The sequence below is a fragment of the Monocercomonoides exilis genome (genome assembly GCF_001643675.1).
Source record: "Monocercomonoides exilis strain PA203 chromosome Unknown scaffold7-2047599, whole genome shotgun sequence".
NCBI lineage: Eukaryota > Preaxostyla > Oxymonadida > Polymastigidae > Monocercomonoides > Monocercomonoides exilis.
The window spans coordinates 580,059-604,907 of NW_027150552.1; the positions used below are offsets into that span (position 1 = coordinate 580,059).

General features: G+C 37.5%; 3 protein-coding genes across 3 annotated transcripts; 1 reads left to right on the forward strand and 2 right to left on the reverse strand.

Annotated features, from left to right (window-relative positions):
* Positions 1 to 987: 987 nt before the first annotated feature.
* On the reverse strand, positions 988 to 10,296 carry MONOS_3249 (uncharacterized protein; the record flags this gene model as incomplete). The annotated part of the gene is made up of 3 exons (XM_067873236.1): positions 988 to 8,922; positions 9,304 to 9,514; positions 9,586 to 10,296. The coding sequence occupies 3 exons, from the start codon at positions 10,294 to 10,296 to the stop codon at positions 1,286 to 1,288; spliced, it is 8,559 nt and encodes a 2,852-aa protein (XP_067733319.1). The 3' UTR covers positions 988 to 1,285.
* Positions 10,297 to 13,027: 2,731 nt separating this feature from the next.
* Positions 13,028 to 15,124, forward strand: MONOS_3250 (uncharacterized protein). The gene is made up of 3 exons (XM_067873238.1): positions 13,028 to 14,350; positions 14,574 to 14,683; positions 14,850 to 15,124. The coding sequence occupies exons 1-3, from the start codon at positions 13,039 to 13,041 to the stop codon at positions 14,952 to 14,954; spliced, it is 1,527 nt and encodes a 508-aa protein (XP_067733320.1). The 5' UTR covers positions 13,028 to 13,038; the 3' UTR covers positions 14,955 to 15,124.
* Positions 15,125 to 15,357: 233 nt separating this feature from the next.
* Positions 15,358 to 21,852, reverse strand: MONOS_3251 (putative Serine/threonine-protein kinase involved in autophagy; the record flags this gene model as incomplete). Its single annotated transcript, XM_067873239.1, has 12 exons — positions 21,732 to 21,852; positions 21,661 to 21,676; positions 21,585 to 21,603; positions 21,438 to 21,542; positions 21,298 to 21,385; positions 21,158 to 21,233; positions 21,036 to 21,078; positions 20,754 to 20,982; positions 20,354 to 20,445; positions 20,102 to 20,140; positions 15,790 to 19,940; positions 15,358 to 15,680 (listed from the first exon to the last, which is right to left on the reverse strand). The coding sequence occupies exons 1-12, from the start codon at positions 21,831 to 21,833 to the stop codon at positions 15,358 to 15,360; spliced, it is 5,283 nt and encodes a 1,760-aa protein (XP_067733321.1). The 5' UTR covers positions 21,834 to 21,852.
* Between the last annotated feature and the right edge of the window lie 2,997 nt (positions 21,853 to 24,849).

The following is a 24,849-nucleotide window of genomic DNA, read 5'->3' on the forward strand; positions in this document are numbered from 1 at the left end:
AAGTCTATTCAAATTTCATCTATTGTTTGTCAAATGTACAGTAAAGTTTTATTGTTAGTACGTATACCAATATAATTTATTTATATTGTTGCTCCATGTCAAAATTCAATCTTTTTTTTTTTTTGGCTTATTTTTTTTTACCTTTTCCCAATAAAAATATTTAATTGTTTGGAGTGAAAAATGTTCATCGCGAATTTAACTTTAAAAAAATGATGTCCGATTTCATAAATCTCTTTGACAAAAAAATAAAAAATTAAAATAAAAGAAAAAATTAAAAAAAAAAAAGAACAAAACAAAATTTGGCTGATCCATTTAGAAATCAAACTTTCGTTCGAGTTTTGATCAAAATTATAATCTCAATGCAATTTGTATCAAAATTTGTTTCCGCAATAACATCATGAACAACATGTATAAAAAGTTAAAGTTCATTTTTTCAAAATCCCATTGAGATAATAATTTTGATCAAAACTCGAACGAAAGTTTGATTTCAATAAGGATCAGCCATATAAAAGAAAAGAAAAGAAAAGAAAAAACGAAATTCAGTGAAACTAAGTTATTTTCAAACAATTCGTTCTGCTCGATTTATTGCTGGAAAATATATGAAAATTTAATATTTATCAAAAAACATCATTTAGAATTTATATTTCAATTTATTGTGTTTCAATCAACGTTATTGCTTCAATTGAAGCAAAAAACATAAAACTTCATTAATAAGTAAATTTGAAAATAGATAGAATAATTCATATCATTTTCCAAAAAATGAGATTGTTCACAATTTTAATACAAGCAAGGATATCAGAACTGAGTTTAACTGAAATTGATATTTTGCATTTGTCACAGAAATGATATCTCAAAACTTCTGCAAATCAATTCATTTTTTCACCACAATTTTCTTCAAACTTGACAATTCTTTTCTCATTATGAAAGGCACTTTATGTTCATTTTTTAAAAAAAAACTTAACAATATTTTATCAACAAAGAAAATCATTTCGAACTCCATATTTTTTTGTTTTCAATCTCATTGAAATGCATTCAAAACGAAAATCACAACATGAGCAATAATTTAATAGAAATCGAAGAGCTCGCGTTCACATCCTCAAAAAACAATTCTTTAAACAAGAAATTGCATCAAAAAGCCAAATAAAACCGTAGCAAGCACGCCACAAACAGAAAACACCAAATGATGCACTTTTGAAAAAAAAAACACTCATTTCATTTACAGAATAACGAAAAATCAAAACAATCTCCCTCTCATTCTTTTCCTTTCTCAACCTTCTCTTCTTCTTCATTTGTTCATGCTTTCAATCAGCTTTCTTGCCTCTGCTGACACGCTCAGCTCCTCATCCTCTGACAACTCTTTGTATCCAATCGCATCTGACATCGTAACCATCACTGTGCCGGGAGGGAAGTGCTGGATAAACTCTCTCTTCAGCACATTCAGCTCCACACGCTCGCACCCTCTCTCCGACAGGCAGCTCTTCACAACTGCCTCAAATGTGTTCCCTCCAACCCCCTTCATGTCTGGCCTCTCCCCATTCACAATCTTCTGCCCTGCCACCACTGCCTCATACTCTCCAAATGGGATCTGGAGTGTCAGGCACTCCCACAGCATCATCCCAATCGAGAATGAAACTGACTCCTTTGTTGCTCCCATCTTCTTGTTCATCTGCAGCTCGGGTGCCTTCCACCTCAGGCACTCCTTCCTGTTGTCATCCTCATTCTCAAAGGCTGATGAGGGTGGTGGTGAACCTCGACCATTCCTGTTGGCAGATGAGAAGTCAGAGGAAGATGTGATGATGGTGGAGGCGGAGGAGATGGATGAGGAATCTGAATCATCTGAAGAGAAGTCGGAATGTTTGGCAATGCAGATGATCATGTGCTCTGAGAACAACACAATGTGAGGACTCAGATTGGCAAGGGAGGTCAGCTCGTCTTCTTCATTCTCAAATGAGTGGAGTGCCCCATTCGCCACCCAGAACAACACCTGCGCAGCTGTGTGTTCTCTCTCCTGCAGAGTGCCTATCGCCATCTCCTTCTTCTCATTTCTCCCATGAAGCAGCATGAACAGCGAATCTCTCAGATCCACAATCAGCTTTTCAAACACTGATGAACAGGCAATTGCATCCACCAGATTCGACATGGATGAGGTGGTTGGACACAGACTCTCCGATCGAACAAATGTTGAATCTGAATCAGTTGTTGAAGTGGATGAAATGGAAGGTGAAGGAGTTCTCTTTCTTGTCTCTTCCTCGACCTCCTTCTCATCCACTTTTTCCAATGCCCATTCAGGAATCTTGTCTGAATCTCTGCACAAGATGTATTCAGTGGAGCCACTCTCAGATAGAAGATGCTCTGATGACTCTGAATGTTCCAAATTCGTATCATATGCTCTTTTCTTGATCCTCTCATCATTCTTCTTCTCTGCCTCCCTTTCTGCTCTCCTCCACTGCTCCTCAGGAGACATCTCCATCGTCACCATCTCAAATGCCTTTGGATCCTTTTTGATGTTGTCATTCACAATCTCTCTCAAATTTCTGTTTTCATTCTTTGCCTTTCTCCATCGAACTGTCACAATTATGGACACAATTAACAATACAACAACAATTGCCACACAAACAATCAATATCCATGACAACTTTCCTTCCTTTCCTCCTTCAACAATCATTTCATCTCCTTTTGATTCTGAGACACTCTTGTTCTTCAGAATGAATGACTCAGTTGTGGATGGCAAATTTGCTTTTCCAAACAGAATGCACACTCTCACTTCCACAGCATTTGCCACTCCTTCAATTGTTTCCACAGGAACAAATCCATGAACCTCTTCTTCTGATATGAAACCTCTTTCATCAAACAAATGCTTCTCAACCACCTCTTCATCTCCTTCTGCTGCAACTGTTTCGAATGAGAGATTGCAAGGGAGGAGCAGTGATCCTCTGAACACAAGATTCACCTTCTCCCCTGACTTTTCAGCTGACACATCCTCCACCTTCGGAATGAAAAAGGGAGATGCCCTTTCTCCTGCAATCCCTTCCAGTGTGCATCCTTCGTCCAATATCCACAGTGAGGTGTTTTTCTCCAATCCATCACCTCCCTTCAAACTCACAACACTCAATTTTGAAGAGCCTTCACACAGGATGTTCCTTCTTGCTGATGGATAATTCTGAATCGATGGATTGTTTCCCTCAAATTTTCCTTCAGATATCTCAACACATCCACCTGATAATGAAAGCCCCCCTTTCTTCGAGTTGCTGATTGTGGTGTCTTTCATTGTCACATTGCTTGACTTCACATCCACAACTGATCCATTCCAACCACACAATGGATAATGCTCTTTGTCATTTTCTTCTTCATCTTCTCCCGAATCGTTATTCTTCTGATGGCTGACTGGCTCATCCATTGCTTTGCCATCAAACAAACACGAAACAACAGACACATCTGAACTGTCTGAAACCGACAACTGGCTTCCTTTCTCAGCTGAAAGCAGACAATAAGAAAATGAACAATTAATCAGATTCACACTTGTCTTGCTCCTCTCAATCCTCACAACACTTTTGTTGTTATTGTTGTTCTCATTTGATGAAATATTCTCAAACATTGCTGCAGATATTCTGAGACTCCCCATTTCTTCATCATTATTTCTTCCATTTCCATTCATGTTCAGTTCTTCCTTGTTCGTTGAGATCAGACAGCCATTGCTCAATGAGATGTTGGAACAGTTCATTTTTTCAATCGAGACACTTGCATTCGATCCAATTGCAACAACATCAGCTTTCGATGTGAGAGACTCCAGAGTCGTTTGGAACAACACAATTTCCGACTCATCTGAAAACAAAAGCAAGGGCTTTGCAAAAGACAGCCAGCTGAATGATGTCTCGCTCATCTTCAGAACTCCTCCCCAAACAGCCATCACATGTGAATCCAGCTCCAACGAGGCATCGGCTGCTGTGAATGTGCATTGAGATACTTCCAACGATCCATATGATTCAGCGAATACTGCTGAGTGTGTTGCCTCAAACGAAGAGGCAAATGATATCAGGCAGTTGCGAACTGTGCAATCCTCCTCAAACAGAACCACACTCTGGGCATCTCCAGTGTGTGGAATGGTTGTGCTCAGCTGGATTGTTGCCTGCTGCTTTGTTGAAGGCAGGATGGACAGCCCATACACAGTTGTCTCTGAGAGGAAGGTGGATGAGGTGTTGATAAAAATGGTGTTGAGCAGTCCTGGCTGGATGTGGTGAACAGCAGATGAGATGCTCTGGCAGGGGTTTGTTGGCAATCCACACTGGCGAGTGTCTGCCGAATCGAGACACACAAAGATCTGGGGTGCATAGAAGAAGGTGATCAAGGGGATCAAGTCCACATCCTGCTCATCAGCATCACTCGCACAGATGGACTTGTTCGATTGGAGCGACTCCTGGGAGAAGTCGAGGGCAAAGAGTGTTTCGTTGATCTGCTGCTCGATCGACTGGCAGCTGATGAATATATCCTTCCCCACCAGTGCATCATTCATTGTGAATCGGATCTCTGAAATCTTCAGTGGGAGAAAAGATGAGCCATCCGGTGCTGGTGTTGGTGAAGGTGCTGGTGATGAGAGATCCACACAATCAAACATCATTCCTCCTCCTCTCCCAACCACAGTCGAGCACCTGCAGAGTGTGAATGAGCATTGCCTCACCTCCACCGATGACTCCTCGCTCTTCACACACATCATCAGTGCCCCTCCCCTTTCACTCGCCTCACTCACACACCGGCTGAATGTGCACTTCTCAACAACACTCTCCACAGCATCGAACACTCCGAGACAAAGAATGGTTGCACTGTCACCAGAGCATGTGTTGTTGACAAATGAGGATGACTGGATTTGGAGAGAGCAACAAGACTTGTCTGACGCTTCATTGTGAGCAGATGAATTCACAGGCAGATGAGATGGTGTTCTTTCGAATGACACAAGAGAGCACGAAGATATCGAGACATTCGAGACTGTCATGTTGGAAAGGGTGATTGACTGAGAAGGAAGTGAAACAAGGAGAAATGGGTGAGTGGATGAAAATGAGGACAGTGAACAGTTATCAATCAGCAGATTTCCCTCTGAAACACTCAGCAAAGTGAATGAGACAGGCTCACTTGAACTTTGAGGGGTGAAAGAGCAGTGCTTCATTTGGAGAAGCGATGAGGAAGTTGAGGATCTGATGAATGTTCTGCGATGGGCAAATGCTGTTGGGATGTGGAAGGAGAGAACCTCAAATGAAAGATGGATTGTTGAATGGATCATCCATTCTTCATTTCCAACCGGATCATCAACCACACCAATCCCTGACTCATTGTCTTTCCCAATGAATTTCATTGAGATTTGTTCTGATTCAACAGAAGATGAAAGGGAAAGGGATGAGGTGAGTGAGGAAATGTGAGACACTGAGATGGACAATCCATCTTCATCATCATCATCAGAAGCACTTCCAGGGAGTGGGGTGAATTTGAGGGAGATGAGATGGGAGATGGATCTGCATGGAGCAACAGCATATCCACATCCACTGAAGTCTCCTCCTTCCTCCCCATCGACAAATCCACTCACGCTGAAGTTGCTCCACAGATACACCACAAGCGGAATCACAAACCCAACCCCTGTGCTGCCTCTCTCCCACCCACACAGCTCATCCATCGATGACTTCTCCTTCTCACTCATCTCCCAGCAGAAATGCGCGGAATCCACAACCTCATCCAGAGAGCTCCCATTCACAAACACATTCTTCCCTTTCCAGGCACAGCACCCCACAAACTTCATATCCAGGAGAACAAACTGAGTTGCTTCATCCTCCAATGATAGAAATATACCCCCACCAAGTCCTCTCCCACCGATCTCTCTTTCTCTTTCTCTTTCTGTTTCAATGTCTTCTTCAGGAACTCCACAACCAATCATTTCTGTGTTGTTGTCCTTCAACTCACATTCCTTTGCCAGCTCAATCAGCATTCCTCCTCCCTTGAGGTTGTTTCCCTGGACACACGATGAATTCACTGTGCAATTATCAACTGTTATCCACCTGGCTCCTTCATCCATCCCAGTCACACTCAGCCATCCTCCATCACCACCTGAGTGCTTGATCCCAAGGATCTCAGATTTCTTGATTGTGATGTTTTTTCCATTGGTTATTGAGATTGGAGAAGAAACTGAAAACTCAACTTCTGAATACATTGAGAATTCATTAAGTGTCAGATCCCCCCTTTCCACCAAAATAACAGAAATGGCAATTCCCTCAGAATCTGGTTCTTCGACAAAGGTGATAGAACAGATTGAAAGGCTGAGTGCAGATGAAGATTGAAAGAACGCTTTTCTGCTCTGGTGGAATGCTCTTGGAAGAACAAAGCTGAGTCCTGATATGGACAGACTGTTGCTGCACTGAAACATTCCGTCTTGTGTTGCATCTCCATTGTCACTCACACTCATAGTTATTTCATTTTCTTTTGAAAAGGATGAAGATGATGAGAGAAGAAGAGGGAACAAAGCCACTGAGATTTGGGTGCTGATTGAAGAAGAAGAGGAGATTTCAATCTCATTGATTGTTTGTGAAACCCTCTTGTTGGCACAGAAATCAATCGATCTGCAACAGAACAAAGGAAATCCACACTTCGTGTGATCTGCTCCTTTTGTTCCATCAACCATCACTGGACTTGGCATGGGGCACAAATATACATGCAGAGGAATAATTGGATCATCCTCTCCATTTTCACATCCACTCAGCCTTGCTCTATCTGATGGGAGAATTGAATGATCAAAAAACCCGAATGAAGATGTATTGATCAACAATTCCAACTGGACTCCATTCCCACACCGGACAAACACATCTTTCCCATCTCTCGCAATGTTCGCCTTCTCACTCGAAAACTGCACTCCTTGTTCAATCATCAACAAACACTCTGCATCTCCCACTTGAACAAACACTCCTCCTCCACATCCATCCTCTTCTCCTTCTTCTCTCTTTCCTGCACAGCACCCTTCTAACTTCGATGATCCATTCACAACCATTTCATCATTGCCTCTCAGACGCACATGCATCCCTCCCCCTTTTGCTCTGTTTCCCTTTGCCCAACATCCATTCAATGTGCAGTTATCAATTATCAGTTGATTCTTTTCTGATTCATGGGCATTTGTCTCATCCTCAACACAAACACAAATACAAGCTCCATCCCCATTCTCTTTTGTGATTCCCTCAAAAACACACTCAACACAATTCATAACAAAACCACTTCCCTTCCCTTCAATCAACGAATGGGATGAAAACACCATTGCTCCTTTTGTCTCAAACATTTCCATCTTCAACTCCCCTCCAACCACACTCACAAAGCAGAATCCAATCACACTCCCCGAATCAGATGCTGAATTCATTGATGAACAGTTTGAGAGAGTGAGAGAGGAAGTGGAAGTGGGGAGTGTGATGAAAGAGTGGGCATTTGAAAGAGAAGAAGGAAGGGAGAAGCAGATGTTGTATATTGAACATTCTGTGGAAACACTCATCAGCCATTGATTGGAGAGCTCTGCTTGTGGTGCATGCACACCAACAACCATTCCCCTTTCCTCACACGAGATGTTCCAAACTGGTCCGTCCATCACCATCTCCTCATCCAGCTCATATCCCTCTCCAACAACAATCTGCCTTTGTGATGAACCAAATCTGAGCTGAGCTGCATGCATTATCGTCTGACATGGGTAATTGCTGAATCCACAAAAATTCGAATCAAAAACCCAGTTTCCTTCAGTTCCTCCAACATGTGCTGGTGGTTGGAATGACTCCCAAAACACATTCAAAGGAAACATTCCCATCTCACTCCGACTTCTATCAAAACCCATCAACTCTTCAAATCCCAGCCCATTCAGTGAAACACAAATCTTCTCCAAATTGATTGTCTCGCCATTCATGTTGCTCCCATTTACAAAGATATCTCTCCCTCCCTCTCTTGCCTCACAATCCACAAAACTCACTGATGAAATCACAAAGTCTGCTGCCCCATCCCCCAGCCAAAGATACAATCCTCCTCCACACTTGCTGCATGAACATGAATCGAGTGTGGTCGGAAACGAAGAAGATCCCATTCTGAAGGTGCTGGTGGATGATGCCATGTCAACTCTGATCCCTCCTCCATTCCCACTCGAACACTCACAGTTCTCGATTGTTGTGTTCCACAGACAAAATGACTCTCCCTCACTGATTGCTTTTGACACCACCGCTCCATCCCCTTCTGTTTTTGTCACATGTGAAAAGTTGGAGTTAGCAACAAAACACTCATCACTGTTTGGAAGAAGAGAAGATGAAGACGATACAAACAATGAAGCAGAAGAGGTTTCTTGAAAGAGACTGGCCTTGGACAACACATTCTCGACAATGCAATCAGTCATTCGAAAGTTGGCAAAATTCACTTCAAACAAACTGTTCAAATATTCTTTTGAGGGATGACCTTCCTGATTCAATGGGGTGCTGATTGCAAGCTCTTGGAGAAACAATTGAGAATTCGAGGAGCTCATTCGGAACAATCTTGAACTTTCATGTGAGTTAAACACAATGCTCAAAGATGACAGTTTGCATATCCCGTCATCAACACTCAAAAACACTTGATCTACCTCAACACGAACTGGATTCAATTGTGTTTCATCCTTTCCTCTCCCTTGAATAGAAATTCTCTTTCGCTCCACAACGTATCCATTTTGTTCAGCCATCTCATAAGTTCCCTCGATCAGCATGATTCTGCATCTGCTCTTTGTTAATGTGTCTTCCAATGTGAATTTCAATGAGCTGCAGCCATCCTCAACTGTCAGCCCACAGAGCGCATTGTTGTTTCCTCCATCTGGAATGACATATCTCACAAGAAATCCATTTGGAAGCCACTCATTCTTTGGACCTAATGAGGAGCTCGCACATCTGCTCTCTCCATCTGTCAATGAATAACATTCAACAAAAGGATTTTCTATGATTATTTGTGATGTGTCATTCAGATAAACATCTGATGCCTGTGAGGCAGAATTATTGAAGAAGAAGCAATAGAAGCAAAACTTAGAATTCATTTCAAGAGTTATAACATTAATCCATATTCCTCCTCCATTTGAAGTATTCGCAGAACAATTCTGAAAAATGCATTCGCTCATAATGAAAAAGTTTGGAGCATTCTTCCCAATATAAAATCCTCCTCCATAAGAACTGTCTGATGTTTCATTTGCAAAAGTGACATTTAATAAAAGGATTGGTGATCCATTTTCCAAAGAATTCAAATTGCATTCAGTTGATATGGATGTGCTCCTATAATTTAAGAAAATACCACTTCCATATTCAGTTGTGTATCCATTTTTTGCAATTGAATGAACGATATCATAACACTCGGCATTACAAACAAAGATTGCCCCTCCATGAGAGCCTCCGTTTTCGTTATTTCTTTTTCCAATGCAATGATCGAATGTGCAGTTTTCAATTCTTGTGCTCAAAGAATCAAAAACACAAATTCCTCCTCCCCATCTGCTGCAGGAACAGTTCTTTGTTCAAAAAAAAAAGAGAGAGAGAAAGTTTCCAATAATTAAAACAAAAAATCAAAAATGACTCAAACCATGAAAATACAGCTATGAACATTCAATGAAGATGATGAGCTATTGAACAAGATGGCCCCTCCACAAGTGTGAAATCCAATATCTGTTGCCGAATAATCAGTGACATGCTGATTGACAAATTCGGTGTATTCAAAACTTTGATCGTCATTGACCTCCACTCTCGAGCCATTGTTCATTGTTCTGGCACAATGCATCACACTTGTGTTGAAAACATGCAATTCATGATTTCTGTCTCCAATTCCTCCACAAAACACATTTTCAACACCACGCAATTCACATCCAGAAATGATGAATGCCCCATTTCCACTCTGAAGCTCTGATGTCTCTGAACAAAATGGATCCTTCTTTTGAGTGGAAGAAATGTTTGAGAAGACACATTTGGCAATGGACAAAGAAGACGAATGTGAGGATTCAATAATCGGAGCCTTTTCAAATACAAGATCATTAAATGTCGAAGATGACAATATGATTGCTTCAAAATCTTTCACAATCAATCTCTTGTTGGCTGAATGCTCAGAAACCAATAATTGTGGAATTTGATTTCTTTGGAACTTTATGTTCATTGATATGTTGTTGAACAGTGCTCTTCCATGGGCAATTCTGAAAAGACCATTTGTCTTTTCATCGTTGCACAATATCATGCACCCAAGAACAACAACATTTGACGAAGTGCCATCAACTATATTTGTTCCTCCTCTTGTTTGCAGCATTTGCTTCGAGAACGTTATGGATGTGTTCATCAATAAAAATGAAGTTTTCAAACATGAAAACTCATATATTCTGTTATCTCGAAATTGCACTGATTGATCTTCACTGTTATTATTTTGTGAATAATTCGATTTTGGATTGGATAATGAATATTCATCGTTTTTGGAGAATCCGAAAAGGAATGATTCTCCATTTGCACATCCCAAAGAATTGACTTCAAAAGCATTGATATTCAAGTGAAAACTCAGAGTTGCAACAAGATGAATGATTGGCAGCATGCAGGAATGAATTTTGATTTTTCCTGCACTTTTGTTTTTCTTAAATATGGGTGTTAATAACCAGAACGATTTTGAAAATGATTAGTTGCTTTGATTGGCAATTGATGTTTGCAACACACTTTCAACTGAAAATAAAAACAAATAGTTGACTTTGAAATATAAATTCGAAAATTGTTTCGATTCAATTACAAAAAATATCTTTTGTCTTATTTGATTGTTTTTTCTGTTGCAATTATTTCAAGCATGAATCAAAATGTCTGTTCTCATATGTTTATTTGTGCGCTTCATTTCAATGATATTTGAATCTCCTTGTTCTTGTTGAGTCATTCATTATACCAAATACTGCTGTTATAATTTCAAAGAAATGCAAAAAGCACATATTTCACATTCTATCTAGTTTGGATTCCAAAATAAAGTGACATGCTTGCCACATTCGTAAAATAAACTTTCCAAAGCTGAGTCAATGAATAAATTTATTATTAAAGAATTGAAAATGAAAAATGAAAACGATATCTTTCAAATCGATGAGGAAATAATAAACGCAATTTTTCAGGTTTTAATCGAGTAATTCCTTTGACAATTTATTTGTCAATTTTTTTTCCGTTCAATTGACATGCAAGTGTGAATTTGTAATTTTTTTATCAAGCGGAATTAGAAGAGGATAATTGCTAAAGCTCAATATGATGAGGTTTGGATAGTTTTGAGTTTGCACTCCCAAATAGAGATCTAGGTGTGTGAATGGTTATGGTGAATGAATATTGTTTTCATTTTTTGAAAATGTTGACTTTCTGAAGACTTATGGTTTTTGTGAATATTTATCTGAATGGATCAAAGAAAGAGACGAACAAAAAGAATAAAATTATTAATCTTTGCAACTTTGGGAAAATAGTGAAGGAAGACTAATGATTTTTGATAATTACGCATTATTTCGAATTAATATGGATTATCCAATTCTTGAGAATGGTGAAGGAGTCTGTCTCAAAATGAAAAAGGTGCAGTCAGTTATTGATAATTTCAAAATTTCCAAAATCGACTTTTGAGTTAAAAGGTGTAAAGAAATTGGAAAAATAGCAAAGCATCAAAAAATTACGCGACAATATTTTCATTATTGAGTGAAATATCTCCAGAAAAGAAGAAAAATGGGAAATAAAAGACCACAGAAACCGAAATTGAACATCCCTCGTCAGAAAAGAAGACTAATTGACAATATATAATTTTGTTTGAATTTTATGAGCAGGAAATTTTGATTGATAATTATTCAACTGAGTGTTTTTAACAGAAAAAGTATATTAGACTGTAGAATATGATGTGTTGAACCCAAAAGCTCTAATCTCACAAACAAAAGATGAATCTATATTTTTGCCCAATCAAATGCAATATGGACTCATTTTTTGTTTCACTTCTTCTATCTCAGAAGCTCTGTGACTAACATTTTGACTGTTATCTCTTTAATGTTGCTAATTCAAAGATTATAGATCTTCACTTCAAATTCTTCAAATTTATCTGTTTCTTAAAATGATTGAAAAATACAATCTTGATTTTTTGTTGATCAATTGATAATCATCTCTATAAATATAAGCTGCTTTGAATGAATGCAACCAACAATAACAAATTTCACCAATGAAAACTTTCCAAGAAATATTCAATCTCATGTCAAAAACATAAAAACAGGTCAAGTGTATTTATTTAATGGTATTTACAGTCACTTGTGCACAGCAATGAAATATTGCTTATCTTCCAAAGTTTTATTTAAGAAAATTGATCACGAATTAATAAAAATTTTAATCAATAATTTTTTGAATATACTGTTAAATACAGAAAAATTTGCATATATATAACGAATAAATTGTTTTAAATATGTTTGCTATTCATTTTCTTTGGGATACTTTATGAAAAAAGTTACGTTAAGTTTCAATATTTATTATTTCGAAATATTTCTGAAGAATGATTTCTGAAGGATGGTTTAATTTCAAGGTTAGCAATGAAAAGGATTTTTCTATGGTTTCAACAAAAGTTTTTCATCCAGGGGATGTTATTTGCAAAGAAAAAGCGTTTTGCTCAACTTTATTTGATTTCGAATCCATTCAGAGATGTCATGGATGTTTTAAGCGTATAAATGAATCCGAAATGATGAGGTGCTCTCAATGCAAATTAGCTTTCTATTGTTCAAAAGAGTGTCAATTAAAACATTGGAAAGGTGGATTACACAAACTTGAATGCAAAGCTTTCTCTCGTTTGAAACAAAGCAATATTAGCCATGAAATTATTCACAATGTTCGTCTGATTGCGAGGTACTTTGAATTTGCAAAAAGAACAGAACCGAATGAAAAAGATCAACTTTTAAGCAAAAGGATTGATCAACTTAGAAATATGCCACAATTTTGTTTGGAAAAGCTGAACAGAAAAGAACAGCCTGCAGTTCGTGAGATACTACTATGCGATTTTATGAGATTAGACGATCACTACATGCAAATAGATTCAAACTTTAAAGAGTATATCAAACAGGAATCAAAGAAAGTTATGGAAGCATTTGATGAAAATGAAACAAATAGCGCAAAATATATTTCTGACTGCAATATCTTGAATGAGATTGAACGAATTTTGCTCAAGAATATGATGAACTCTGTTGTAACTATGCCGTGCATGACTGAGGATTGTGCTGTTATGGAAGTTTTGCTTGTTCATCTGTCAATGATGAACCATTCGTGCCATCCAAATTGCACGTGGTATTGGCATCACGATGGAAGCGTGGAAGTGAAAGCAATAACGAACATATCTTGTGGGGATGAGTTAACTGTGAATTATAACTCAAAAGAATGCTTACTTGAGAAGGTTAGAAGAATACAACAAGAGAATAAGCAAATTTCTTCAGATGAAATGTTTGGGTTGAGAAGAAATATAATGACTTACGATGTATGGAAAAGGCAGCAAATGCTATTAGACTCTCATATGTTTTTCTGCCGATGTGAAAGATGCAGTAGTGAACTTTTAAAAAAAAGGATTTTTTCTGAAAAGGTTACTCAAGAAAAAGAATCCACAAAAGGAACTGATTTAAGCATTGAGGTCAATCAACCATCTTTATTAGATGCTTTTGAATGCACATGTGGGGGAGCTATGTTTACTGTTTTAGGAAGTTTTACTTCAATAGAAGAACCGAAAGCATTTCCTTACATTGCAGATGGAACCTTATCATCAGTTTCTTCCTCTGATGACGAGGCTCCTTGTCTTCCTAAAGGCGATTCTTCATTTTCCCAGCATTGCATGTCGTCAATGCCAGTGGAGTTACTGGGCATAAAAGAATCATCTCTTTCCGACGATTGCGATGAGCTAATAAAAACATTTGTTCCTCTTGAAAAAGGACCTCTATGTTGTGCAGTGTGCCATCGATGTCTTTTCAAAGATGAAAGCGAGCAAAAGGCATTCAGAGACTATCAAATGTCTATTCGCTGTGAAGTTGAAAGAATCACAGGTGAGCTTAATGAACAAAAGGAAGAAAATGCTTCAAAGATAATTCAACAGGTTGAAGATATCATTAAATCCATGGAACGTGAGCACTCAATAGAGGTGCCACATATTTTGCCTTTCAATGATGAAAAGAAGCAGCTTGAAGGCCAACTTGAAAAATCAGCTCAAAAGTCTTTAGTTGTACCAAAGTTCCATAAGATGAATGCATTTTATAGAGAAGTTAAGAAGCTCTTCTTTTCGATGCTTGCCTATGATCCTTCACGCCTGGAGCAGAGATACGCAGTTGGAACAGAGCTTGGAGAAGCAATACAATGTATGTTTGATAGTTAGGATGACTTGTTGTGACTGAAACAACAAATTTGAGTGAAATTATATGAACAATAGTAAGCGATTGAATTTTTAAATAAACTATATCTGAATTCGATTAAAATTTATGACTTGACAACCGTATTTTTTAAAACAAAAATTTTCTAAAACATTGCAATTTACATTTTTCAATATTGATTATCATTGCTTTTAATTTTTCTTTTTGACAGATGGATATGATTTTCTTCCTTCGTCAGAAATTGCAGATTTTTACACTGAACTATCTCAACTTGCAACAAGATTGCAAAAGCAGCAGGATGCGCTGAAGTTTATGAAAATAGTATGAATATTTATTTATTTATTTATTTGTTTGTTTGTTTGTTTGTTTGTTTGTTTGTTTGTTTGTTTGTTTTGTACGTTTTTAATACCTTAAATCTGTTCTTCTTTTCTGTCCAATCGATTTCTCGTTATTTTCCCTTTTGTTTTCGTTGAATGTGAAATTTTAGGCGCTTCATTCGCTTTCGATTTGCGAGGATGCTTCTTCACCTTCTCTTGTAGGGCTTCGTCGCTTCATTGAAGCTCAAACATCAAAGGGAGACGCAGAATGCTAAAATAACAATTATTGTTTTAACTGACTGACATTTTAATTGACACTGCCCAATTTTTGTTTTTCAAAAGCTTTCTTTTCAACCCTTTTCAGTAATTCGTTCGTTCGTACATAAAAATTCAACAAATATCGTTGAATTTAAAAAAAAAATCAACATGTTTTGAATACCACAAATTATATCTTTACGAAGAAAAATAAAAAATGAATAAACTGGCAAACGAAAAGACACAAAAATGTAAAGCATAAACGCAAATAGAAAGAACTTAAACTCAAATGGTTCATCTTAGTCATTAAAAAACAAAATATTTTTCGCTAATTAATCCAAAAATGGAGACAAAGATAAAAGAACAATTTAACCTGTTTCTCTTTTGCAAAACTGGTAAAAAATATCACACGCTCAGTTTATTTCATCCACAGGCGATCTTCAATAAAAACATCAAGCTCCATTCAGCGCATCTTTCCGCCACTGAATTTGTAAAGCGAATGATGCAATGTTCTTTTTTTTTGCCTTTCAGCTTCTGTTTTAATTGAGGCAATGAGTCCAATTTGTTCATTTCATTTTCTACGTTATTCTCAAATTTTGCAGCATCCTCGGTTGGATAAGACTGTGGGATGTATTCAGTATCATCGAAAAAATCTCCTTTCTTCTCCAAAGACAAACATTTTGAATGCAGAGCAATTTTCTCATCGAACGGAGGAAGAGACATCAGATAGACAAAAAGCAAAAAGCCTAAAAATTGGTTAGAATATTGGTATTTTTTATTAAAAAAAGTTTTATCATTTTCGAAAAATGGAAGAAAAAAATTATGAAAAAAATATTCATAAAAAAAATTTCAAACCATCGTAAATTGTGACTGCTCTACTTTTGCCAACATCAGAAAGAGAATTGATACAATTGATTATGTATGAATGGAGTGCAGTTGATTGATAAAATGCCGTCGCATCCGATGCAAGTGGATAAATGCTTTGTGAAGAAAAAGATGATGATTCAGAAGACATTGAAGATAAAGAAGTTTTATGTTGATCTGGTGGTGAATAGCACAGCTCGGAATCGCGTGTGAAAGATTGTTCGCAGGATTGATCGATTTCTTTTGCCTCGCTTATGTTTTGTTCTTTGTCCATTTTTTCTGCTGGCTGAGGTGATCGTTTGCCCGACCACCATCCAAAGTTCCCAACAGCAGATTGAAGCTGCGACCAACTAAAGAAATTATGCTTTTTCTTTTCGCTTTCTTGTGAGGATAAAATATGAGAATATTGAGGATTATGGCACTGGACCAAAGGTCGAATAGGCTTATTTGCTTGTGTTTGACAATTTGAAGATAAAGAAGTCGTTGGAGGAGTATCTGAAGATTTCAAACCAGAGGTATTTGAAACAAAAGTTTGACAGTCGTTCGTGATCCCAAGTGAAGAAAGCACATTACTTCGATCCCATTCACCGCAAACATATTTAATTCCTCCTCTTCGGAGAATCAGCAAATCAATGGAGCACAGCAGCCTTCTTTTCTGTCTCATCATTTTTCTGAACAATTTATCCAAATTTGTATTCTTCTGTTTTGAATTTGTTGGAATAGGAAGAAAAGATGCATTCCCGTCATTATTAAAAGAAGAGTTTTCTGAACTTTCAACATGGCTTTCATTTGACTGAGCCTTTTCAGAAGAGCTCATTTCATCTTTAACATTTTCTCTTTCGACTGGATTTTGAAGCATATTGTTCTGTTTTGAGGAATCCAAACATTCTGCAACGTCCAAAAGTGAAATGCATTCACCTTTCTTTTCAGGCTTTTCTGCAATGACATCTTTTTTTGCTTGAAGTGCGTTTTCGCTTTCCCATTGCTTTTCAATCTGGCAAATTTCTTTATAACGCCAGCACTGCGTCTGTAACAGGGCAAAATAAAAGAGAAGTGGAATTGGTTTTGTGGATTTGTGAATGTGTTGAGAAAGTGAAGAAATCAAAGATGAGTGTTCCGTCAATAAGGACGATGGAAACTCAGAGCTTTGCAAACGTTGACAAGTTGGATCGTCCTTTGTGTGTTCAAGTTCACTCCTAACATTCCTTGTATTGGATCTATCATTGTCCAAACATTCATGCTCTGTGGTTGTATCTTCCTTTCCATCAGAGTCACATCCAGTCAGTGGAGTCGATTGTGCTAACGAAACAGATGACGCGTCAGATGCCAACAATTCATAATGAAGCGAAAAAATACTATTTGGCATTTGATTTTTGATTTTTTCTTTCTTTTCTTTTTGAGATCTGCCATCCGCAACTTCTTTGCCTTCCTCCATTATTTTTCCGAGTGTTTCTTCGTTATTGATAAGTGCTTTGTTTTCTCTGGTTTTTTCTTCTTTGAGCACGCTATCTGCAACAAACAATGACTGATAAAGAGACTCTTCACATGAGCCTTCATCGTCTACAAGAAAAGTTGAGCGAGCCTCAGCCAGTTTTGTTGTTGGATTCACCAGCACAACATGAGATGCTCCAGTGCAATTGGAATTTCTGTTGGAAGACTCTTCTTCCATTGATGACTGCAGTTGGGAATCTGGTGACGAAAATGGCGTGTCAGATTGAAAAGAGCAGATGGATTGGGTTCCAAACGGAGAGCTTATCGTTTTCACTTTATCTTTCTCATGGGAATTGCCTTTTTTCGCTTCCTCAGTATATTTGTCTCCAAAGCCTTGCATTCCAATTTCACTTTCTTTCTCCATCTCTTCTCCTCCGCTTCTCAATGGTACATTTGAGTATTCCCGCTGCGCATCTTTGATGAGCATGGGAAGCGGCGACTCGATGCCGTCTGCTAGAACTTGGTCGCCTCTGCGGATGAAGTGGGGTTCAGACACATCGCGCGATGAAGAAAAAGTGAAGCCAGAAAACGGGAAGCGAGAAAAGTAGGTGTGAGAGAACGAGCGTGCTGGAGAAGATGTGGAATTGGCAGCTGAAGACGAGTGTTCTGAAGAGGAAGAGGAAGGAGAGGAAGGAGAGAATGGAAGAAACTGGCGAAGTGGAATCCAGCCGATGAGTGCAGCGAGGCCAGACGTTGCAGCAGAAAAAAGCGAAGGAAAAAAACTCGAAGTTGGAGAGGAAGTTGACGTGGCTAAGGAAGGCGAAGGAGGAGAAGTGTGTGTGTTTGGTGAAGAATCTGATGATGAAGGCATCGACGGAGCTGTTGAAGTGATTTCAAATGGGGTTTTTGAGCGAAAACTTGGCTGAACAGTTAAATATTTGGTGGACGATATTACAATTGCGTGAATTTTTTTAAATAGTGATAATTCAACTTTCTTTTCATTTAAGCTCAGCTGAGAATTTTTATTAGGCTGCATTTGTTCTTCTTCATCATGATCTTTTGTATTTTCAATTAATTCGCATTTCTCTTCGTTGCAATCATTTTTCGATTTTTGTACCAGTTTATTCTTTTGATCTCTTCTTATCTCGTTCATCAAAGGGCAAAGCAGAGGAGCCAATGCCAGAATGTCTGTGTAGAATGAAGAGTGCTGCAGAAAGTGAAGAAGACGAAGAAGAGACGATAGAGGAAGCGAAGGATGGTTGGACACGAAGCTCAGAAAAGACAAAAGAGGTTGCTTTGATAACAATTGATTAGCCGCATCACCTGGAAGAGGCATATCATCAAACGAACACGGAAAATGAAGCTGAGTTTCTGGAGAACGAACTGAAGATGAATGGAGCATTAAAGAAGCAGGCGCTAAATGCGTATTGCGTTCGATGAAGACAAAGCCGTCTTCGTTGTCTTCATCCAAGGCTCCTTCTGTTGCATCGTCGGAGAAGAATTCAATGACCTCACTTGACAAATCCAGCTCGCTGTCAATGTCAGACTCTGAATCGATTGGTTGTTCTATCTCATCATATTTGGTGTTTCTTATTGCTCCATCATTTTTATCTGCTGCAACGTTGCCTGCTTCCTCCTCTGGCTGCATTTGGGTGGACGGAGGAATGTTCCACGTGTCAATACGCTCAAAGGACACATCTGTCGATGTAAGTTTATCGCTTCCAAATGCTTTTGAAGCAGATTGCGAAGAATCAACTGAAGATGATTGAGATGATTGGATTTCACTTTGCTCTGCATTTCTCAATGGACTAGGCGCTGTAATTAGCTCTTGTTTAATTTCTTGTTCTTGCCCTTTTGTTTCTTTTCTTGATGAAAAATCTACGCGAAGCTGACTTCCAATCGGTTGTTCAAATTTTAAGTTATCCATTGCGGGTGTCATTTTGTTGTCTGACTGCTCTGCCTCATTCCCATTCTCGAATGTCTGGAAAAATAAGTCCATTGAAGATTCAGGTGTGTCCTTCTGTGCCACATAAGGTGATTCAACAGCTGGAAATGGACTTCCATAGACGTTGTTGTGGTTGTTTTGCTTTGAAAAGTTGTCTCTGCTTTTTGCATTTTCATTCTCATTTTCTGACTCGTTTGTAAATCTGCCAGTGTGTTCATTATATATTTTTACACTTTTTGTTGTTTCGCTTCTGGTTTTCTCTTCTTCCTCTTTCTTTTCCTCAATCTCCCTCAATTTTATTGACAACGAAATGCGCTGTGCAATTTCGTGGCTGTGGTCTGTGAGTTGCTTCATCTCTTTGTTTCTCTGTTTCTCTTCTTCTCCCTTTGCGAATCTTGCTTCACTTTTGATATATTGATTCGCATTTTGTTTGGTGTCCAAAGTCGAAAAAGAAGAAAATGATGAGGCAGCAGATGAAGGAGTTGCAGAAGCAGAAGCAGAAGACGAGTCAGCTTCGATAAAAGATTGCCTCATTTCTCCTCTTTCTGCGACTTTCAATCTCGAAATGCCGTCCAACTGAGCATTTGCAAGAAAATCTACACTGAAAAAAGGATGTCGCAATGCTTCTTCAGCAGACGGGCGGAGAGAAGGCTGTGGATTCATCAGCGCCTGAAGCAGCGAGAGAGTGTGAGGGTGAGGGATAAGAGGAGGGGAAGAGGCAGGAAAACGAGTGGATGGAGGGGGATGAATCGTTCGGAGTTGTTTTCTGCGTGGAAGTATGGGATATCACAGAAAGGGTAATGATATCATTTTGGTTATAGGAAGATTTTTTTTGTGAATTGGTCGATAAAGAACAAGAGAAAAGAAAGGAAAAATGTAAAAAAGTTGTTCGTTTCTTTTTCAAAGAGAATAGTAAAATCAGCAAACTTTCGTAGATTTTGGGGAACTGCATCTTCATACGGATGGCTATATGCAAATGATACAGCGAAGCAGAGAAAAAAGATGGATATTGTCGAAAATAAATAAAATGAAGAAAAAAGAAAACAATCGGAAATTTAATGCAAAAGAAGTACTTTTTAAAGAATGAGCAAAAAAAGATATCCAAATTGCATTAATTTGTATTCATTCAGAAAAATCATTTGCTCTTTTCCAAAAGTTACATTCACAATTTGAACACACCATTTCCAGAGCATCTGATAGAAACACACTCCAACACTCCAAATGTCACCTTTTCTGGTGAATAGATATGGCCACTTGTGCGACTCTGGAGGCTGTTTTCAGAAAAAAATTTAAATGAAACAATACAAATAAAATATGAAAGAAAACAAAAATTATGATAAAAGGAATTAAAAAAGGCTCTTTCTTTAATTCAAAATTTTGAGAAAATAAATAAATATCATATAAATAACATTTTTATGTTGAATATTTTCTTATAGCTATTTTTAAAACTATTTCTCTTTCGATTTCTATCTTTTTATTCAAAAAATTACTTCCTTCAAAAATATAAATTCCTTTCATCTCCTCTCAAACAAATTTTTTTTTCTGTTTGCTTGCTTATTTCTTATGCAAATTATTATACCTTATTTAGTGGTGTTCCGCATTTCGTCATTGTCAGGTCTTTCTTCTTTGGAGCCCGCCTTGCTGTTCCAAAATCAGTAATTTTGAGAATTGGTGGAATCAGCACATTCTGGACAGATTGACTGCCCCCAGGAAAAAATGATCCAGTGCTTTTGCTTTCATTAAATGAACGCATTTTATGTGCTGCAGGGGAAGGAACATGCAGAAGAACGTTTTCCAATTTCATATCTCTGAGAACGTTCAAGAACAAATAAACCTTCACAATAAAATATAGCTAGCAAACCTGTGTATGTACCCTCGCTCATGAATAACTTTTAAACCTTCCACTTTTTGTTATGAATGAAAATGGAACATTAATAAATAATTTTTTGTAAAGATTCATGATAAAAAGCAACTGAACCACACGTAATTGCCTGAGAAAATATTGAGCAACTGCTTCAGAAGGTTTATTTTTTGGATAATACACATATTCATGAAGCGTCTTGAAATGCAATTTTATGAAGGAATGTCATCAAAAATTGAAAAGAAAAGAAAAGAAAACGCACCTTTCCATTTGCATATTCCAAAAAAATGCAAACAAATGGGGGATGAGAATACATCCAATTAACCTTTATAATATATGGACAATTACTTCTGTGTTGATAATTGTTAAAGAATTGATAATTTGTTTCAGCAAAAAAAATACCCTTTAAGATCTTGAGCAGCTTGAAATTCCTGGGGTTTAAAATCATCCTGGTCGATTATTTTAATCGCAATTATACTCTTTTCCTTTGTTGTTGCTGCATATACCCTGAAAAACATGAATTAAGAAAAAACAAAAAATTTAATAAACCGGCCAAAAGACCCAGCACCTATAAAATATCAAAAATAATTAAATTTTAATGGCTATTAAAATAGTTGTGAAAAACCTATAAAGGTCAAATTCTGAGCGTGTATAATAATAAGAGAAAATAATCAAAAAAGCCAAAATTTTTCAAACAGAAAATCCAAGATGCTCCAAATCATTAAATAGATCATTCCATATGTCTTCCGTATATGAATGTGAATCGTCCATTTGGCCTGGAAATTGATTAAAGTCCATTTGTAAAAAAAGAAAAAAATGTTATGGCATTATCAATTGAAGTTCTCTGTTGATTTTGTCAATTGTTTTCGTTGCAAGAATGAATATATTGTTAAGAAAAAGAAAACTATTCAATTTAATTTTTCATTTCTTGATTTTCTGAAATATTTTGAATATTTTATTTTAATCACTCAATTCTTTATTCAGATATTTTCAAAATAAGCTTAATGAAATAAAATATAAAAAACAAAACTATTTCATATAATACAGTTTAAAAAATCTACAAATGACCGATAAATAAAATATCAAAATTCACTCTCAGGTTCGCTTCCCCTTTTTCTGATGCTTTTTGTTTCTTTTTGATTGACCTTCTTGTCCATTCTTTGCTGGTGATATCGTTTCTGATGTTTCCTTATGATGTTCGTTTTCTTCATTGTTAGAATTTGTTTTTAAATAATTCTTTTCTTTTTCTTTTTCTTTTTCCTGTTCCAGTTTGAGTTCTTTTACATTTTCTTTTGTTTCAGTTTTATCATTTTCTTGTTCTTGTTCTTTCTCTTTCTCTTTCTCTTTCTCTTTCTCCACCTCTTTCTCTTTCTCTTTCTCTTTCTCCTCCATTCCCCCATCTTTCTTCTGCACTCCTTCCTGTTGCTCTTTATTTTGCAGTTGTTTCGTCAATCTCTTCAATTTGCTCTTCAAAGTAGCAATCACTGCATCTTTTGTGTGGTATTCCTTCATCAAATTTCGAGTGAATTTCAACAGAGAAACCATCGAAGACGAACCGGAAATGATTGAGGAAGAAAGAGAAGAGCCAAGAAAAGCACTCGAAGACGATGCAACAGATACATTGGAAGGGGATTGAAGTGAATCAACACAATTATGTTGAGATGGAAGAAAAGAGGGAGAAAATGGAGAAGAGAATGAGGAAGAAGGTGAAGAGAAAGGAAAAGAGGAAGGAAAAGAAGAAGAAGAAGAAGAAGAAGAAGAAGAAGAAGAAGATGATGATGATGATGATGATGATGATGATGATGATGATGATGATGAAAATTGTTCTGCGGATGCAGAAGATGGTGAAGGAGAAGAAAGAGAAGAAGAATGAAAAGTTGAGGATAAATTCTGAGGTGAAGTGAGTTTGTTTGGTGTTTGTGACTGCTGCATAACAGTCTGTGAATGAAGCGGTGAGCTGTCTCTTTGTGGTTCAGGAGGAATTGGCATTGACTGGGTGGAGCAGAACTCTGCAAAAAAGAAAAGAAAAGAAAAAGAAATCAAAGATTCATAAATATCATTTATTATTATTAATATAAAATATTTAATAAAGCAATAAAGAGAGTGAAAAATAATACACAGTCCACACCTGGTTCTAAATTTCTTTCCTGCACATTTCTTTCTGCTTCTGCTGTATCATCACGATCATCACTATTATCTCCACTTCCTCTTCCTCTTCCATTTCCCCTTCCTTCTTCCCCCTCCTTCTGATCCTCTCTTTCATCTCCAATCTTCTCCTTTTGCCGCCCACGTGCCCCTTCAATCGCTGCTGACAGGGTGTTTCTGATGACCTCCTGCCACTTCTCCTCCACAATCAGCGCATCCATCTGCCGCTCCTCCAGCAGCCGCTCGTATTTCTCTCTGAGCAGCTCGTTCTCCTCTCTCAAGCTGGCGATATCGGAGGATGAATACTTTGCGTCTTCAGAAGAAGAAATGGCTGAGGCTGAGGCTGGTGATACTGATGGTGCTGGGGCTGGTTCTTCTTTCTTTTCTGCTTTGTTCTCTTCTGTTTGTGTGAATTTTTCTGCTTCTTCATATTTTTTTTCGTCTATTTTTTCTTCAACAGTTTGCGTGCTCATTTCTTTTTCTAACCGATTCCTGTGGTAATTATCATTATTTCTAAGCGTATCATCTGAATGAATATCTTTCTCTTCCATTGAAATTCCTTCGCATCTGTTTTCTTTCTCTTCTCTCACAACATCTGCATTTGCTTTAGTTGAGCCATAAGTCAAGCCAAATGACGAACCCTCTTTTGCCTCCAGCATCCGCCTTCCTTCTTTCGCCCTGAAAATCTCCTCTTCCAAAAGCTCATCGCGCAGCTTGGTTGCCCACAGCTCGTAGTTCAGCTGCAGATTTTCTGCTGTCACTGCTTTGATCCTCCGCCTCAGCTGCTCAATGGACATAGAATTAATATGCGCACTATTCAGTTTGTAATTGTCTTCGTCGCTTTCTGAGCCAAATCCATCATCGTCAAAATAATCTTCTTCGTCTTCTTCAAATCCATAAATGTCTTCAGCTTTATCTTCATTCAAAAAATCACTTTTACATTTCTGAGTGGTTGAGGATACAATATTTTCTTTTGAATTCTGTTTTACACAATTGCATGGTACTTCTGCGGTTGGAATCAAACTTTGCTTTTTGATCATTATAATTTTTTCACCTAAGTTAGATAAGTAATTGAGAACTTTTTCTCTATTTCTTCGCTCGTTTTCACTGAACTTTCTGCTTTGATTTTTCTCATAAAAATGTTCGTCGCCTTGCTTTAAACAAGCTGCAAATAAGGACAATGAAAATAACAATGACTCATCAGCAGTCCTTGGCTCGATAATCCTTTGATCAAATGTCTTTTCATTCGCTGTTCCGCTCTGAACAATAGTTAATAAATACATGTGTTTCGTTGAATATGGAAAGGAAATAAATATGCATAAAAATTCATACTTCAAATTTGCACAGTAAATATGTAAGCATCTGTAAACTCACAACACTCAATCCAGGAAGAGTTGAATTTGTTAGACAGAATTCTGGAAAAAAGGAATTATCCAAAGAACTAAAGGTTGCAAAATTAAAGTTGTGATAAATAAACAATTTCTTACTCAAAAATATTTATTGGATACCTCTTACGTAAAACGCTTGAGATTACTGAGCCATCAAGAAGATCATCTGATGTTTTTACTCTTTTTGGAAGTTGCTCCAGCGAATCCAACCAAGGAATAATTGATGAAAAAACATCTTTTATTTCTTTCGAATCAGGGTATATTTTTTGAATTTTTTCTTT